The sequence below is a fragment of the Malaya genurostris genome, chromosome 2, assembly GCF_030247185.1.
Source record: "Malaya genurostris strain Urasoe2022 chromosome 2, Malgen_1.1, whole genome shotgun sequence".
Lineage (NCBI taxonomy): Eukaryota > Metazoa > Arthropoda > Insecta > Diptera > Culicidae > Malaya > Malaya genurostris.
The window spans coordinates 160060918-160077688 of record NC_080571.1 but is presented as its reverse complement, the minus strand read 5'-3'; the positions used below and the strand labels follow the sequence as shown (position 1 = coordinate 160077688).

Here is a 16771-nt window from a genome sequence, read left to right as displayed (position 1 = left end):
TTCTCGAAAACCGATTTCACCGGATTCAATAGCTCATTAGAGTCAATCGATTGGGCATCTCTTTTGGATAACGTAACTGATGTCAATGTAGCGGTAGAAAAGCTTACACATGTGCTGAAATATTTGTTTAATCTACATGTACCAGCGTCACGACCTCGCCCAAAACCACCTTGGTCAAATCGGCACCTTCGTGCACTGAAACGCGTAAGAGCAGCTGCACTTCGGCATTATACAAATCGACGCAACCATATAACTAAGCACGAATTCACTCTCGCTAGTAACAAACACAAGGTCTATAACCGCATGCTTAATTATAGACATGTTTTACAAACACAAGCCGATCTTAAACAACATCCAAAACGTTTCTGGTCTTTCGTGAATAGTAAACGCAAGGAGGTAGGCCTCCCTTCTACTATGACCCTTGGAAATGAATGTTCAAATTCATCTTCTGGAATTTGCAACTAGTTCGCTAAAAATTTCTTAAGTGTCTTCGAAACAATTTCATTTGATGCTGCTCAGATGGAATTCGGGCTCAGAGATGTTCCTTGCGATATTATAAGTCTTGGTAACATTCAATTCACATGCGAAGAAATCATTTTTGCGTTGAAAAAACTGAAGTCATCAATATCATCTGGCCCAGATGGCATTCCTGCCATCATACTCAAACGATGCGCGAATGCACTGTATGTTCCTCTAAAGATAATCTTCAATAAGTCTCTGTCGCAAGGAATATTTCCACAATGCTGGAAAAAATCGTACATGTTCCCTGTGTTCAAGAAAGGAAATAAGCAAGACGTAGCAAATTACCGCGGTATAACTTCTCTTTGTGCTGGTTCTAAGTTATTCGAAATTCTCGTTAGCAATGTTCTGTTTGAAAAAACCAAATCATACAGATCGGTCGCAACATGGTTTTTTCCCCGGTAGATCAACAGCTACGAATTTAGTTCAGTTTACGTCACACTGCATCAGAAACATTGAAGATGGAGCACAGGTTGATACAGTTTATACAGACCTTAAAGCAGCGTTCGATCGTGTTGACCATACTCTGCTACTTGGGAAAATTCGAAAACTAGGTGCATCGGAAACATTCACAGATTGGCTCAAATCGTATCTTGTTGGTCGTTCACTTTCTGTTAAGCTTGGAAATTGTGAATCAAACAGCTTTGAAAAAGTCCTTGAGAGAGTATCAAATGTAAGGGACTTAGGTGTAGTACTTGATTCTCAGCTGTCGTTCAGAGACCACTACTCCCATATCATTGCACAAGCTAACCGGAATCTTGGATTTATCTTTAAAATAGCAAAAGAATTCAGTGACCCTTACTGTCTCAGATCATTGTATTTCACCCTTGTCCGATCTGTTCTTGAAGCTTCATCGGTAATACGGTGTCCTTACGCGGACGTTTGGATTAACCGAATTGAATCAATACAAGCTAAATTCCTCCGCTACGCCATCAGATCTCTACCTTGGCGCAACCCGACAGAATTACCACCTTATACTGATCGTTGTCGATTACTGGGTATGGACACACTTTCAAAAAGGAGAAATATTTCCAGAGCTGTATTTATAGGGAAACTATTGATGGGACAAATTGACGCTACTAATATCCTTTCTCAAGTAAATCTCAATGTACCACCTAGAATTTAAAGATCGCGGAACTTTTTAAGACTTGACTATCAACGTACTGACTATGGACAAAACGAACCCATTAGGGGAATGTGTAATAGTTTTAATAGTGCTTATGAATGTTTTGATTTTTCCATTTCATAAGATGTTTTTAAAAATAGACTAAGAAGATTATTGTAATGTGTAAGTGTAAGCCCACAATGTAATATGAAAATGTATGTATAATTGTATTATTGTCAACCATCAGAAAAGATGAAGGGGTTTTTACGCCCAATTGGACGATTGAATTATCCTCAATTGGGCTTTTCCCCTTCCAATACTTCATGGAGACTATAACAGGTCAGATGAAGGAATAAGAAATAAATAAATAAATAAAATAAAGAAAATTACTACTAGTACATATCATTCACAAGTAAACCTTGGGTAACGATCAAATAGAGAATTGAAAACATATCTTAAGCAATATGTAGGTAACGATCCTAATACTTCGATTAACTCATCAACGGGTTACACTCCGTTTGAGTTATTACATGGCAAACGAGCGAATGTTCCTAATTCAATTTATGAACATAACAATGATGGTATTTACTATGAAGATTGTGTGAATGAAATGCGATCAGCATTCAAGCGATCACATAATCAAGCACGAAAAAATGTAATTAAGTGAAAAGTAAAACGAAATGAGGTTATGATAAAAACTAACTAGTCAAAGCCAATCTCTCAGGCGCAGGACAAAAATTACAGTCACTTTGGAGAGGACCATATGAAGTAGTCGCTCTACCTATCAAACAAACAACTACAATTTGAAACTTTTTCAAAATTGTTGTATTTCGGGGAATTTTGACTGTAATGTAAAGGAGAAAATGAATAATATGGGAATGGTAGCATTACACCACTAGGTGGATTAAAACAGGTTTTTGGTCGAGTTCTCCGAAAAATTATTTTTCGAGTCAATCAGTCTTTTTTAATACTACCACAAAACCAGTCTTTATCATGACTTATTTAAACTAGAAGTCGATTCCAAAGCTAAATTAGTCTTGGAATAGATTTCTAGTTAATTTATATTCTTCAAAAATATCTGACTCCAACAGGAAACAATAACTCCCTTTCCGTTATTCTAAATTCTTCTAGCCCCATTGACGATCTTACAGAATCTGATTATAAAAATAAAAGACAACGGACTGACACTCTATTCGTTAATCATATGCCCTATATTTTTTTTAAGATGTTCTATCTGAATCTGATTGTAGTGACGTAGATGAAAATTTTTCAAAAACCCCCAAATAGATGTTTGACTTTCTGGAAAAGAAATAACAGTCCATGCCTTCAGTGACGGTGATGATCTCCGACTTCAAAGCATTCCATTCGTAGCTTTCTACTTTACTTCTGGCAATGAAAGTCTCATTTCAAATCGAATGAAGAGGAGAATGTCGGGTCTTGGTTGCTTAGTTTTGCTCCTTCCCAAGTAATACTTATGAAAGAAAGAGCGAATGGCAGTACTAAGGAACGGTCTTTCAGGAACGTTATCTAATACATTTCAATTGAATAGAAGTAAACAATACGGAAACTTTAGGAGAAGTACGTCTCATATTCCACGTTAAAATTTGTTGGGAACATTATAAACGATATAATGGCATTGTAAGCTTAAGCAGACCCTGTCAGCTTGGAGCGACATCAATGTTCAGTTCAGCAACGCCATCGTACGGCATCACATTCAACATATCATGTCAATTGTATGGGTGCGCAGCCCTGCTATTTTGGCGCGCCCAAATTTGACATTTCTCTCCCCTACTTCTATGTATGAGATTCGATGCGGACTCACCTGAGGGCGACATGCTCGCAAAAAAAGGATGTTGCCAATGATTTGTTCGGGAAATGTGAGAGCTGGATATCTTGTTAATATGATGTCTTTGGCGGCAATGTGGTCGTTGCCAAGGCTCTGACCATGGGTAAACACTGTCATATGGACAGACAGGCCCTTATAACCGGTACCACTAGACGGTGAAAATCGATTAAAGTGAATATAGGTCCTTATTATGGAAATTGATTTAGAGACAAAAGTAATTACTTGGATGAACTTGATGTCATTACGAACATCACGCCACCAACATATTGCTGAAAAAAATAAGTTTTTTTCACTACAGAGACAACTTCACTATGCGTGATATCAACTAAAAATCAACAAAAAAAAATGTTTCCAATGTAAATTAACAAACCACTGTTACCCTGACAAAGGTTGCCCGTGAATGTTTTGCTTGCTAAGACTTGCTGTTAATGAACAAGCTGCGCAATTTTCAAGAGCTGGCACAAAGAACGCGTTGCTTGACAGCGCATTTTCTTCGGCGATTTGGTATATGTATATTGCTCTACGTATTCTAGTTTTTTTTGGATTCGGGTTTCCGTTCTACTACAAGCAACACCTATTGAAACAATGGCGGACGCAGCTCCAGCCCGTGGTGGATTTAGAGGAGGTTTTGGCTCTCGCGGTGGTGGGGGTCGTGGACGTGGCGGCGGCCGTGGACGAGGTCGGGGTCGTGGTCGAGGACGTGGTGGCAAGGAAGATTCGAAAGAATGGGTGCCGGTAACTAAGCTGGGTCGCCTCGTGCGAGACGGCAAAATCCGCACCTTGGAGGAAATTTATCTTTACTCATTGCCCATTAAAGAGTTCGAGATCATTGATTTCTTCCTGAACCGTTCGCTTCGGGATGAGGTATTGAAAATTATGCCCGTTCAGAAGCAGACTCGAGCCGGTCAGCGTACTCGTTTCAAGGCATTTGTTGCCATTGGCGACAGTAACGGACACATCGGCTTGGGAGTCAAGTGCAGCAATGAAGCCGCTACCGCCATTCGTGGAGCTATTATTCTTGCTAAACTGTCCGTCGTACCAGTTCGCCGAGGCTACTGGGGTAACAAGATTGGCAAGCAGCCCCACACCGTCCCCTGCAAGGTCTTCGGAAAGTGCGGTTCGGTTCTGGTGCGTCTAATTCCGGCACCCCGCGGTACCGGTATTGTTTCCGCACCGGTTCCCAAGAAGCTACTGCAAATAGCCGGTATCGAAGATTGCTACACGATGACCCGTGGATCAACTACAACGCTTGGCAACTTGGCTAATGCTACTTATGCGGCCATTGCTAAGACCTACGCTTTCCTTACTCCGGATCTCTGGAAGGATCTTCCGTTGAGCAAAACTCCTTACCAGGAATATGCTGATTTCTTGGAAAAGACCAGCAAGACCGGACAGCGCATCATTGAGCTGTAAAAAGCGTCGATGCGCTCAAATAAAGTACCTGCTCACAATGCAGGTATGAAAAAATAAAGCTCCCGTTTGAGAACAATAAAAAAAAAAAAAAAAGCCGGCTGCTCGGCCATCCATGGAAGTTGACCATCAATGTCAACTTCCCTCTCTGAGCAACCTAGATAGCCGTGTAGTGTCGGTTTCCCAACTGGCTAAGAATAACACTACGGTCCACCTGTACCGGTGGTATAAGTCCACCAAACAGGTAAGCCGTGTGGCATCAGGCGGAATTATTTTTTACCAAGAATTGATCCACTGGTTTCCTGTTCCATGTCGTGAAAGGCCACAAAAATAGGAACTCCTAAGTCAAGGTGTATTTCCGTGCCGATGGCTGAATGGCTGCAGGAGGTTAAACAGTGCAGTCGTGAACGGAATATCTTGGGTTTTTACCTTACTGTGTTAAGCGAAGCTCTGGCACAGTGGACGACTTCTTTCTTCGCAACTCGTGGGATTTAAATGATTAAAACATTTAAAAAAATCCTTACATGGTTCGCTATAGGCGACTATAAGCCAATATATTTGGTTTCTTCTAGTTGTTGTACGATAAGTGCTGGAGGTGGAATGTTCGTTACTCTAATTGATAATGGTTAGAGTGGCACAAATCGATCTTCAGCATAAACGTACAGCAACTATGAATCTATCCAGACTTCTGCAAGAAGGTAAAGCTTCTATAGCTTTGGTTCAAGAACCGTATTTCCAAAAGGGAAACTTCTACGTTGGAAAATTGTTAAACCCAGTCTTTCTTGCTTTCAACAAGACCGGTATGACTAATCCATGTGAAATGCCTCGAGCATGCATACTTGCAAATAGTGCTCTCGATGTTTCTCTCATATCGGAGCTCACAACTCGGGATATTTATGCTGTCACAGTTAGTATGACTACTGATGGCATAGACAGGAAATATGTCTATTGTTCGGCATATTTGCTGCATAACCAACCTTCGCCAAGCGATGACTTCAAAAAGGTTGTATCATACTGCTGCAAAAGTGATTTACCACTTGTAATCGGCAGTGACATAAATGCTCACCATATCATTTGGGCAGCACAGATATAAATTCGAGAGGCTCTGATATGATGGAATTTGTGAGCAGTACAAACCTGCACATAGTCAATGCAGGAAACCGTCCAACTTTTGCGAGAGCTGGAAGAGAGGAGGTTTTGGACGTAACTCTCTGCTCTCATAGAATTGCGCATGAGTTGGTGGATTGGCTCGTCCCTGATGAGCTCGAACTTTCGTTGTCTGATCATAAGTATATCTTCTTTGATCATTCAAACAATAAATTTGATATTATCATATATCGTAATCCCAAATCTACAAACTGGGACCTCTATGAAGAGGGCTTGGCGACTAAATTTTACGGGTACCAACCAACAATTGAAACCCCAATTGATTTGGAAAATGTTGTCGACGAGACAAATTCACTCATAGTTGCAGCATATGAAGAGGCTTGTCCACTTCGGATTGTGCGAGCTACTAGAGGAACTCCTTGGTGGAATGCTGAACCTGCTAGACTAAGGAAACTATGCAGAAGAGCTTGGAACCACCGACGCAGAGATGGGTCGGAGGCATTCGTGTCGGCTCGAAGGGCTTACAAAAATGCTCTTCGATCGTCTGAGCGAAGTGGTTGGAAAAGCCTCTGCACAAATGTCTCTAGTCTCAACGAGGCTAGCAGATTAAATAAGTTACTTTCGAAGTCTAAGGACTTTAATGTCAGTTTCTTAAGAACTTCAGATGGTGAACACTTGTCTGAAGAAGGTGATGTACTTCACTATCTTTTTAACACTCACTTTCCAGGATGTATGGATCCATCACCGACAGCTCTTCCCGAGACTTTTTCAGGTAGTTACGATTCTTGGGCCCTTGCTCGAGACGTTGTGATGATTGAATCGGTCAAATGGGCAGTTGAGAGTTTTACTCCGTACAAGTCTCCTGGAAAGGATGGAGTTTTCCCAGTGTTACTGCAGAAAGGGTATGAACATTTCAAACATGTTTTAAAGAAAATACTTACTTTTAGTCTTGCGACAGGATACATTCCAAGAGCTTGGCAGGAAATAATTGTGAAATTTATTCCCAAAGGCGGTCGCGACACTTATGAGGAAGCGAAGAGTTTCAGGCCTATCAGTCTAAGCTCATTTCTTCTTAAAACAGTGGAACGCATAGTCGATCACTATATCAGGAATGTTAGTTTGGGCGTGCATCCGCTACATGGAATGCAACATGCTTACCAGCGTGGAAAGTCCACTACAACCCTGTTACATGATGTTGTGTACAACATTGAAAAAGCTTTCTCACAAAAGCAATCTTGCTTGGGAGTTTTCCTAGATATTGAAGGTGCCTTTGATAACGTGTCTTTCAATTCAATTCTGGAAGCAGCCCGTGGTCATGGCATACCTTCAAGTATCACAAATTGGATACACGCAATGCTTAGCAATCGACTTCTTTGTTCATCGCTTCGGCAAGCAGAGATTAGAAAGCTGAGTGTCCGTGGGTGTCCTCAAGGTGGTGTACTATCCCCACTTTTATGGAACCTAGTCGCTGATGGTTTGTTAAGGAAACTTAATAACCTTGGATTTCCGACTTATGGTTTTGCCGACGATTATCATATATTGATAACCGGTATAAGCATTAACACTCTTTTTGATTTAATGCAGCAAGCCCTGCGATCTGTTGAACAATGGTGTTGTCAGGTTGGATTATCTGTAAATCCGGGCAAAACATCAATGGTGCTTTTCACTCATCGTAGGATAATCACAGGAGCTCGTCCGTTGCAGTTCTTTGGTTAGAGGTGACTGTGGTCGAACAAGTTAAATACGTCGGGGTTATTCTTGACTCAAAACTGAATTGGTCTGCTCACATTGACTTCAGAATTAAAAGAGCTTGCGGCCAATGCAGACGAGCTTTTGGAAAATCATGGGGACTCAAACCCAGATATATTCATTGGATCTACACAACTATTGCTAGACCAATTTTGTCTCGTATGGTGGCTGAAAGGAGAAGTCGCGACAGTTCAGTCAAAGCTAAATCATCTCCAAAGGATGGTCCTAATGGCGATGACAAGAGCATTCACGACAACTCCTACTGCTGCTCTAGAGGCGCTACTGTGCATTAAACCACTTCATGTGTTCCTAAAACAAGAAGCATTATCTTGTGCATACCGTCTTAAGGTTACAGGGCTTTGGAATAGTAACCCATTCGATTATGCTACCAGCCACACTCGCTTGTGGTCTCAAATGGTTACGTGGGATGAGTATTTACTCGCTCCTAGTGACCTAACGCTCACATGCAGTTTTCCCTTTAAAACATTCAATGTGAGCTATCCTCTTCGTGAGGAATGGTTGTCTGGTTGTCTGGAACGACAAATTGATGAACACATAGTTTGTTATACGGACGGTTCTCTGTTGAATGGTCGTGCTGGTGCTGGTGTCTATTGTCGTGAAATGAGGCTGGAGCAGTCTCATTCACTTGGTAGATACTGTACTGTGTTCCAAGCAGAAATCTTCGCGATTCTGTGTGGAGTACAATCGGCACTTAAGCAGAGGATCTGTGGTAAGCGAATTTATTTTTGTTCCGACAGTCAGGCAGCCTTAAAAGCACTCAGTTCGAATGACTCACGGTCGAATCTAGTGATCGCATGTCGAACTCAAATTGAAGACCTCAGCATTTCAAATGCTGTTTACTTCTTATGGGTACCCGGCCATTCTGGTATTACTGGAAATGAATGGGCTGATGAGTTGGCAAGAGCTGGTGCAACGAATGATTTCGTTGGTCCTGAACCAGCTTTACCACTTTCAACTAGTTGGATAAAGCACAAGATTCGTTCTTGGGCTGCATCCAAACATGCCAGCTACTGGCGCAGCTTGCAAACTTGCGCTCAGACAAAAGCATTTCTACCAGATTTAAATATGAAAATGTCAAAGTGTCTACTGCATTTCTCCAAGCATCATTGCAGTATTCTGGTCAGAGCTCTGACTGGACATTGCAAACTCAATTATCACATGGCTACTATTCAACGTGCTGAGTATTATTCGTGTGATTTGTGTGAATGCGATTATGGTACTTCATATCATCTGATATGTAACTGTCCCGCATTGACGCAGCTACGTATCCGGGTTTTTGGTTCTCCATACATGGTTGAGTCTGTGTATGCGGAGCTAAAATTGAAGGATATTCTCTCGTTTCTCACCCAATGTGGTAAGGAGCTATAGTCAGAAGGGTTCATCGTTCTTCCTGAAGTGAATGAATCCCTTCTGTTTTCACCTTAAATAGGGTTTAGCAGATTGTTTGGCATCCTTTGGGGGGTACCGAATTTACTTCTGCTCGTACATACTGCGAATCGTTCTGCATTCTTCCGGGAGTGCAGAATGGTGTCGCTTTTGTAAGATCTCTAAATCGTCTCGGGGGTTGGAGGTTTTATTAACAGCAGACTGTTCGGGACCTCGTAGAGGTTCAGAATTTACTTCTGCTTTTATGTGTTTTTTTGTCGTCAATTTTTCCCATCCTCCTAGTCCAACCCTTACCATTTCCTTTCAATCCTTCCCTCTTATATATCGGGAAAATGATGCTAAAAACAAATTGATGGCAAGGCACAAATCTCCAAATATCAAGGGGAACGTGCCATTTGAGCCAATTTGTTCTGATACGTATTCTAGTTTTTCAAAATGAATTATTTCTCCTTTGATACTCCTAACCCCGATTCATGCTTTAATATTTTGTTTACATTGATATCTAGTCATACACCTTTAAAAAACTATTGTTCGTTTTACATTGACATATATACTTTTTTATGCTGCGTCGAATGTATTTTTCGTTGTTAATTTTCATAACTTTATTACTTAAATTTTTATCTTGAATTGGTGATCCAATATCTCATACATGGCGTGAATTTTTTTTTCATTTGTTTCACATTTGCATGACTAATAAACTTTAATTAGATCTTTACCCTGTTATTTCATGTCTTCATTTCGTATATAAGTTTATAAATGTATGCTAATTGTCTTATTCGTATTCAGTAATGACTATATATATATATATATATATATATATATATATATATATATATATATATATATATATATATATATATATATATATATATATATATATATATATATATATATATATATATATATATATATATATATATATATATATATATATATATATATATATATATATATATATATATATATATATATATATATATATATATATATATATATATATATATATATATATATATATATATATATATATATGTTTAGGCGGAATTAGGATGCATACCATTTATCTTGAACAACCCTAGTCTGTAGAGATCGATATTAGATCTATCCCGTTTGCACACATCTCAGATTTCTACTTGTTTCACAATCTCTCTTATCAGGTAGTTTCTCCTAATCGAAAAGGCCTTTCAAATCAGTTCGATCAATCGCATGTGTAGTAGACACACATAACTCAGTTCAAATAAATCACCGTCCAGTTCAGACGCCTTTTTCTCGGTTCAATAAAAACTGTGTTAATTAGTTAAAGTGCAGTGTCAGTTATTTCAAATTAAGTGTCCGAAAATCTGCAAAAACATTTTGGTCCTTCGAGCCGGATAGTACGGTGCAGGACAGGTTCTCGGACAGCTTAAAAAGACTCGGACAGTTGCGGATAAAAGACCCGAAAAAGTTGATATATTTCGGACATTGTGTGAAACAAAGGCGACCACAATACACCGTGAAGACAATAGTGATTACAAAAGATTTTCGCCATCACGAAGTTTAAGTGACGCTACCGACGCGGGATTCGACGCCATTGCAACCACAAACCACGCGTCGCGGATTCAGATGCAGTAAAAGGACAGCAAGGATGATTAATCGGTGAAGTTGGGCATGAATTTCAGTGGCCTTTTGCATGTGGCCTATCAAGGTGTGACGTCAATAAAGATTTTAAAATGCATGCGAGTTTTTTCCTTTATTAGCACGTAGCACGGGTCGTGTATGCAATTTCTTATCATTGGTCTCAGAAATTCTGCTGGCTTTTAAGTTGTCGATCTTTCTGCGTTATTTCTCATTGCTGCTGTCAATTGGGTTGTAAGTCTGTCTTTCGGTCCGCGAAGTGGAACGTCGAGTTGATCGGTGGTGTTCGTTCCAAAAGTGAGTCATTATTATTTTCTGTGAAGAGTGTGATATTATTGTACTGCAGGATGTCTGGTGATTTGAAGGCGCTACTCAAACGTGAGAAGCAACTGCATCACTTTATGGAGTTGATAGATCGGTTCATCCAAAACTTCGATGAAGAGCGTGACCTTAGGCAAATCAATATTCGTCTTCAGAAATTGGAAGAGGTTGGAAAAGAATTTTATGACATTCGTTGTAAAATTGAGCTACTGCAGGAAGACGAAGTTTTATAGGGTGGTGCTGAAGAGGATCCTGAAATTAAAGAAGAGGCAAGGCAGGCACGCGAGGACAGCAACTTTGAGGTAATTCACCAGTTTGATAATAAATTTTGTCATCTAAAATCGGAGTTGCTAGATCTTCAGGCGGAAACAGTACAGCTGTGGACACATGCTGCTGCCACTCAACCGATGCCGACACCAGTTTCACGAGTAAGATTACCTGAGATTAGACTGCCTTCATTTGGTGGCAAGGTTCGCGAGTGGGTGACGTTCAGGGACACGTTCCATAGTCTCATTCACAACAATAATCAATTAGCTGATGTAGACAAGTTCACGTATCTTAGATCTTCGCTGTCTGGAGAGGCATTACAAGAAATCAATTCGATTGAGCTTACGGCAGAGAACTATAGTGTTGCATGGAATGCACTCGTGAGACGCTACGAAAATAAGAAGTTGATTGTGAAGGCTCATATAGATGCACTATTTTCGCTAGAGTCTTTGAAAAAGGAAAGTTATGACGGAATTAATCATCTCATCGGAGAATTCGACAAAAATCTACAGATGTTGAACAAAATCGGTGAAGACACTACTGGGTGGAGTACACTATTGGCATATATGATCTGTTCGCGGTTGGACTCAGCTACTCTTCGTCTCTGGGAAACTCATCATGGTTCAACAGAAGTTCCTACATACAATAATGTCATCGAGTTCCTGCGAAATCATTGTGTTGTGCTCCAGTCAATTATTATATCAAAGGCTTCTGGCACAGATAACAGACAAGCAAAGACTTCATTCTGTCATGCAACAGCGAAGGCGCATGGAAAATGTCCGTTTTGCAATGAATCTTGGCATACTGCTTTTCACTGTGCAAGATTCCAACGAATGAAAGTTCCAGAAAGAAGTGATGCGGTGAATAAAAACTCGCTGTGCCGAAACTGTCTAAGCCCTGGTCATTACGCTCGTTCATGCGAAAGAGGAGTTTGCCATCACTGTCGTCAGAAGCACCACTCTATGCTACACACCAACCAAGTACGATCCTCCGTTCCATCTTCATCAACGGCACCACAGGCAGCAATCCAACAGTCTCGACAACCACAGATACAAACAAAGCCATCTACTCTGAACCAACCCGCACAGACACAATCAAGCAACACACCTGCTACCTCTGCTCACTCGCAGAATACATCTACGCAGTCCACCTCAGCAAACGCCGCTACTAGTCACAATTATGTAGCACTTCCAACTACACAAATGCATAATATTCTGTTATCAACTGCCCTTGTTAAGTTAACTGATCGAGATGGACAGTCTAAGCTAGCGCGAGCATTGCTTGATTCGTGCTCTCAACATTGTCTAATGTCCAAGGAATTTTACAAGAAGCTGCGATTCAATGAAGTTCCGTCGTATCTTGCTATTCAAGGAATTGGAGCTGCACGTTCCTTGTCAAACAAATCAGTTTATGCGGAAGTAGCAGCCCGATCATCAGAAATTTCACTGTTTGCAGAACAGATGCAGTTTCACGTGCTACCGAAACTGACTGTAGCATTGCCAACTGCAAATGTTAACCCAGTTCAATGGTTACTTCCGAAGTCAACCCTCTTAGCAGATCCGCAATTCCACGAGCCGCGACCTGTTGATGTCATCATTGGTGCGGAGTTTTATATGGATCTGCTGAAAGAAGGCCAAGTAAAAGCAACTAGTGAGGGACCAACACTACAAAACACCGTTTTTGGATGGATTGTTTCGGGTCGAGTTCCAAATAGTTGTTCTGTCGGAATATCATCAACAGCTTATGCTTGCTCCACAACGGAAATTCAAGATCAACTAACTAAATTCTGGGAGCTAGAAACATGTCGTACTAATAGTACGAATTCCATCGAGGAGTCTGCATGTGAAGACCACTTCGAAAAAACTACAGTGAGAGACAATGAAGGCAGATTTGTTGTCATGTTACCGAAGAAGCAGTTTGTTATTAGCCAGTTGGGAGATTCGAAGGAAACAGCAGTTCGACGGTTTACGGGATTGGAGAAAAGATTCTCTGGCAATCCACAGTTGAAGGATTTATATACGGAGTTCATTAATGAGTACCAGACACTCGGTCATATGATCGAAGTTATCGACGACTCGTCGATCGGAACAGGATACTATTTACCTCACCATGCAGTTCTCAAACCTGACAGTAAAACTACTAAGCTACGAGTAGTCTTCGATGCATCTTGTAAAACAAGCACAGGTGTGTCACTCAACGATGCTTTGATGGTGGGCCCTGTCGTGCAAGACGATTTGATTGATATTACATTACGTTTTCGATTACACCGATATGCCATAGTTGCAGATATCGCTAAGATGTATCGCATGGTGAAAGTTACAAAACACGATCAACAATTACAAAGAATACTGTGGCGTAACTCGACAGATGAACAGTTACGCACTTACGAGCTAACGACAGTTACGTACGGTACTGCGTCTGCGCCGTATCTAGCGACGAAATGCCTGCAGAAGTTAGCGGAAGACGGAAAACAGACACACCCGATCGCTGCAAGAGTTTTGAAGCAAGACTTTTACGTGGATGATATGTTGACTGGCGTCAACAATATCGAATCTGGGAAACAGTTAGTTGGTGATATGATTGACCTTCTGAAGTCTGCAGGATTCATATTGCGTAAATGGAACTCTAACTGCAAAGAGATTTTGCTTAATGTTCCAGAGAACTTGCGTGATGATAAAACGATCTTGGAATTAAACTCCTCCAACTGTGCAGTAAAGACGTTGGGATTAATTTGGGAACCTAGTTCAGACACCTTCCGTTTCAGTACACCGAAGTGGAGCACAGATATCATTACGAAGCGAACTGTGCTTGCTGACGTATCTCGTTTGTTTGACCCATTGGGTTTAGTCGGTCCAGTCATAATTCAAGCTAAGATATTCATTCAAGACCTGTGGAAGCAAGAATGCGGATGGGATGAACCATTGTGCGAAAAACTGCAGGAACAGTGGCAGGAGTACAGACGGAATCTGACTGGTCTTGAAGGGTTAACCGTGCCTCGTTGGACGGGTATTGGAGCCAATGTGAAGTCAGTAGAAATCCATGGCTTTTGTGATGCTTCCGAAAAGGCCTATGGGGTTTGTATCTACATAAGAACTATTTCTGAGCAAGGGGAAGTCAATCTGCATCTTCTAACTTCGAAGTCTCGTGTCGCCCCATTGGAGAATCTCAAGAAAAAGAAGACAAAACAGACGATTCCACGCTTGGAGCTCCCATCAGCTTTGTTGTTATCACATGTGTACGAAAAGGTGATAAACAGCATTAGGATCAACGCTAAAGCGTACTTTTGGACTGATTCAATGATCGTCAAGTGCTGGCTGGCATCGCCACCGTCCAGATGGAAGGAATTTGTAGCAAATCGTGTATCTGAAATCCAGCACATCACCAAGAACGGAACTTGGAATCATATAGCAGGAAACGAGAATCCAGCAGATATTATTTCACGAGGTATGAGTCCAGTACAATTACAGTATCAGTCGCACTGGTTTAGAGGACCAATCTGGATTATGCATGAGTCCATAAATTGGCCGATAAATCAACCGATCCACGAAGAAGAAATCGAACGATCTATGTTGGAGGAAAAAGAAACAGTTACTGCCATGCTCCAAGTAGTTCAACCCAGCGAAATATTCAGTTTGCGATCATCATGGATGGATCTGATAAGATTGGTCGCTCTGTTCCGTCGTTTCCGTTTTAACGCTCAAGTGGCCAACCGAAGCTGCCGCAAACTTGGATCAATTTCATCTGACGAACTTGACGAAGCTGTTCGTGCATTAATTCGATTGTCACAAGAAGAATGTTTCGCACGGGAACTATCAGATATTTCTCATTCAGCCCATGTTCGAGCAACATCCCGTATCGCCTCGTTAAATCCTCAGTTACGCGAAGGAATACTTTGTGTTGGCGGCCGGTTACGTCATGCTATTATTCCAGCAAGTCGCAGACACCCGTTTATCGTGGACCATCGACATCCGCTTGCCACAATTATTGTCCGATATTATCATCTGAAATTATATCATGCCGGACAGCAGCTTATAATTTCAACAATGCGAGAGCGATTCTGGCCTACAAATGTTCGGAACCTTGTTCGAAGGGTTATTCACCAATGTGTTGCATGCTTCAGACTGAAGCCAAAAATCCATGAGCAGCTGATGGCAGACTTACCACCAGAACGAGTGACACCGTGTGCTCCGTTCCAAAGAGTCGGTGTGGATTATTGCGGACCATTCAACGTCGTGTATCCACACCGTAAACGCCAGTCCGTTAAGTGTTTCGTAGCGGTGTTCGTGTGTTTAGTTACGAAAGCTATTCACTTAGAGTTAGTTGCTGATCTTACAACGCAGGCGTTTTTAGCAACTCTGAAACGGTTCGCAGCTCGACGAGGAAAACCTGATCTTATAATGTGCGACAATGCCAAAAATTTCGTCGGTGCGAGGCGCGAACTAGATGAACTTCGACGTTTGTTCCTGGATCAGCAGTTTCAAAACAGTGTACAAAAACAGACAGCCAACGAGAGCATCGAATTTCGATTTATTCCAGCTCGTACACCGAATTTCGGAGGTTTGTGGGAGTCAGCAGTAAAATCCTTCAAAACCTTACTTAAACGTACAATCGGATCACACAGCTTAGTCTACGATGAGATGCAGACTGTGTTGGTGCAAATTGAAGCTATTCTAAATTCACGACCACTCACCCCTCTCAGTAACGATTCAGACGATTTTGAGGCATTGACTCCAGGTCATTTCCTGATTCAGCGTCCATTAGTGGCAATTCCTGAACCCAATTTATCTGAAATTCCGGAAAATCGATTATCAGCATGGCAAAAGATCCAGCATTACACTCAGGGAATTTGGAAGAAGTGGACGTTCCAATATTTATCAGAGTTACATAACCGAACGAAGTGGATGCAGCATAAAGAGAACGTAGCAGTCGGAACAATGGTAGTTCTGAAAGAAGAAAATTTACCTCCTCTGAAATGGTTGCTGGGACGAATTACTGAAGTACATCACGGACCAGATGGCAATATCCGGGTAGTACACGTTCGTACGAAGGATGGTATTTATACCAGAGGAATCTCAAAGATCTGTGTACTGCCAATTCGTGACAAATCAAATTCTTCATCAGAGGAGATCTAGTATCCCTCCAACGGCGGAGGCTGAGAGGCCTCCGCACACCAGTTAAGTTATGTATATGTTTTTTATTCAAAAAGATAATCGGTCATTTTTTTCTCAGTCATTACTACTCTTGACCCTTGACGGCTCTCTTGGAACAGATCAACCAGAGATGCCTACTGCCAGTTTGAGGTAATCTGTATTGTCCGGTGATGGTTTCAGTAAATGTTGCATGTATGGTACATATGCAGTTCAGCCAGAACATGTCTGGTCAGTTTCCGTTCAGTTGCAACGTTCCGCGTTTGAGCATGTTTGCAA

General features: G+C 41.3%; 2 protein-coding genes across 2 annotated transcripts; both read left to right on the top strand.

The window, feature by feature from the left end:
- The first annotated feature begins 3997 nt into the window (after positions 1 to 3997).
- LOC131430589 (small ribosomal subunit protein uS5-like) lies at positions 3998 to 4969 on the top strand. Its single transcript, XM_058595673.1, has one exon. It carries the CDS (start codon positions 4056 to 4058, stop codon positions 4881 to 4883), a length of 828 nt encoding a protein of 275 aa, XP_058451656.1. The 5' UTR covers positions 3998 to 4055; the 3' UTR covers positions 4884 to 4969.
- Positions 4970 to 11104: 6135 nt separating this feature from the next.
- Positions 11105 to 16477, top strand: LOC131428939 (uncharacterized). Its single transcript, XM_058592998.1, has 2 exons — positions 11105 to 11245; positions 11312 to 16477. The coding sequence occupies exons 1-2, from the start codon at positions 11105 to 11107 to the stop codon at positions 16475 to 16477; spliced, it is 5307 nt and encodes a 1768-aa protein (XP_058448981.1).
- Positions 16478 to 16771: the final 294 nt, after the last annotated feature.

Coding starts and splice junctions, on each gene's coding strand:
- LOC131430589 (XM_058595673.1), top strand. CDS start 4,056: ATGGCGGACGCAGCTCCAGCCCGTGGTGGATTTAGAGGAGGTTTTGGC.
- LOC131428939 (XM_058592998.1), top strand. CDS start 11,105: ATGTCTGGTGATTTGAAGGCGCTACTCAAACGTGAGAAGCAACTGCAT. Junction 11,246..11,311: donor GTCTTCAGAAATTGGAAGAG/GTTGGAAAAGAA, acceptor GAAGTTTTATAG/GGTGGTGCTGAAGAGGATCC.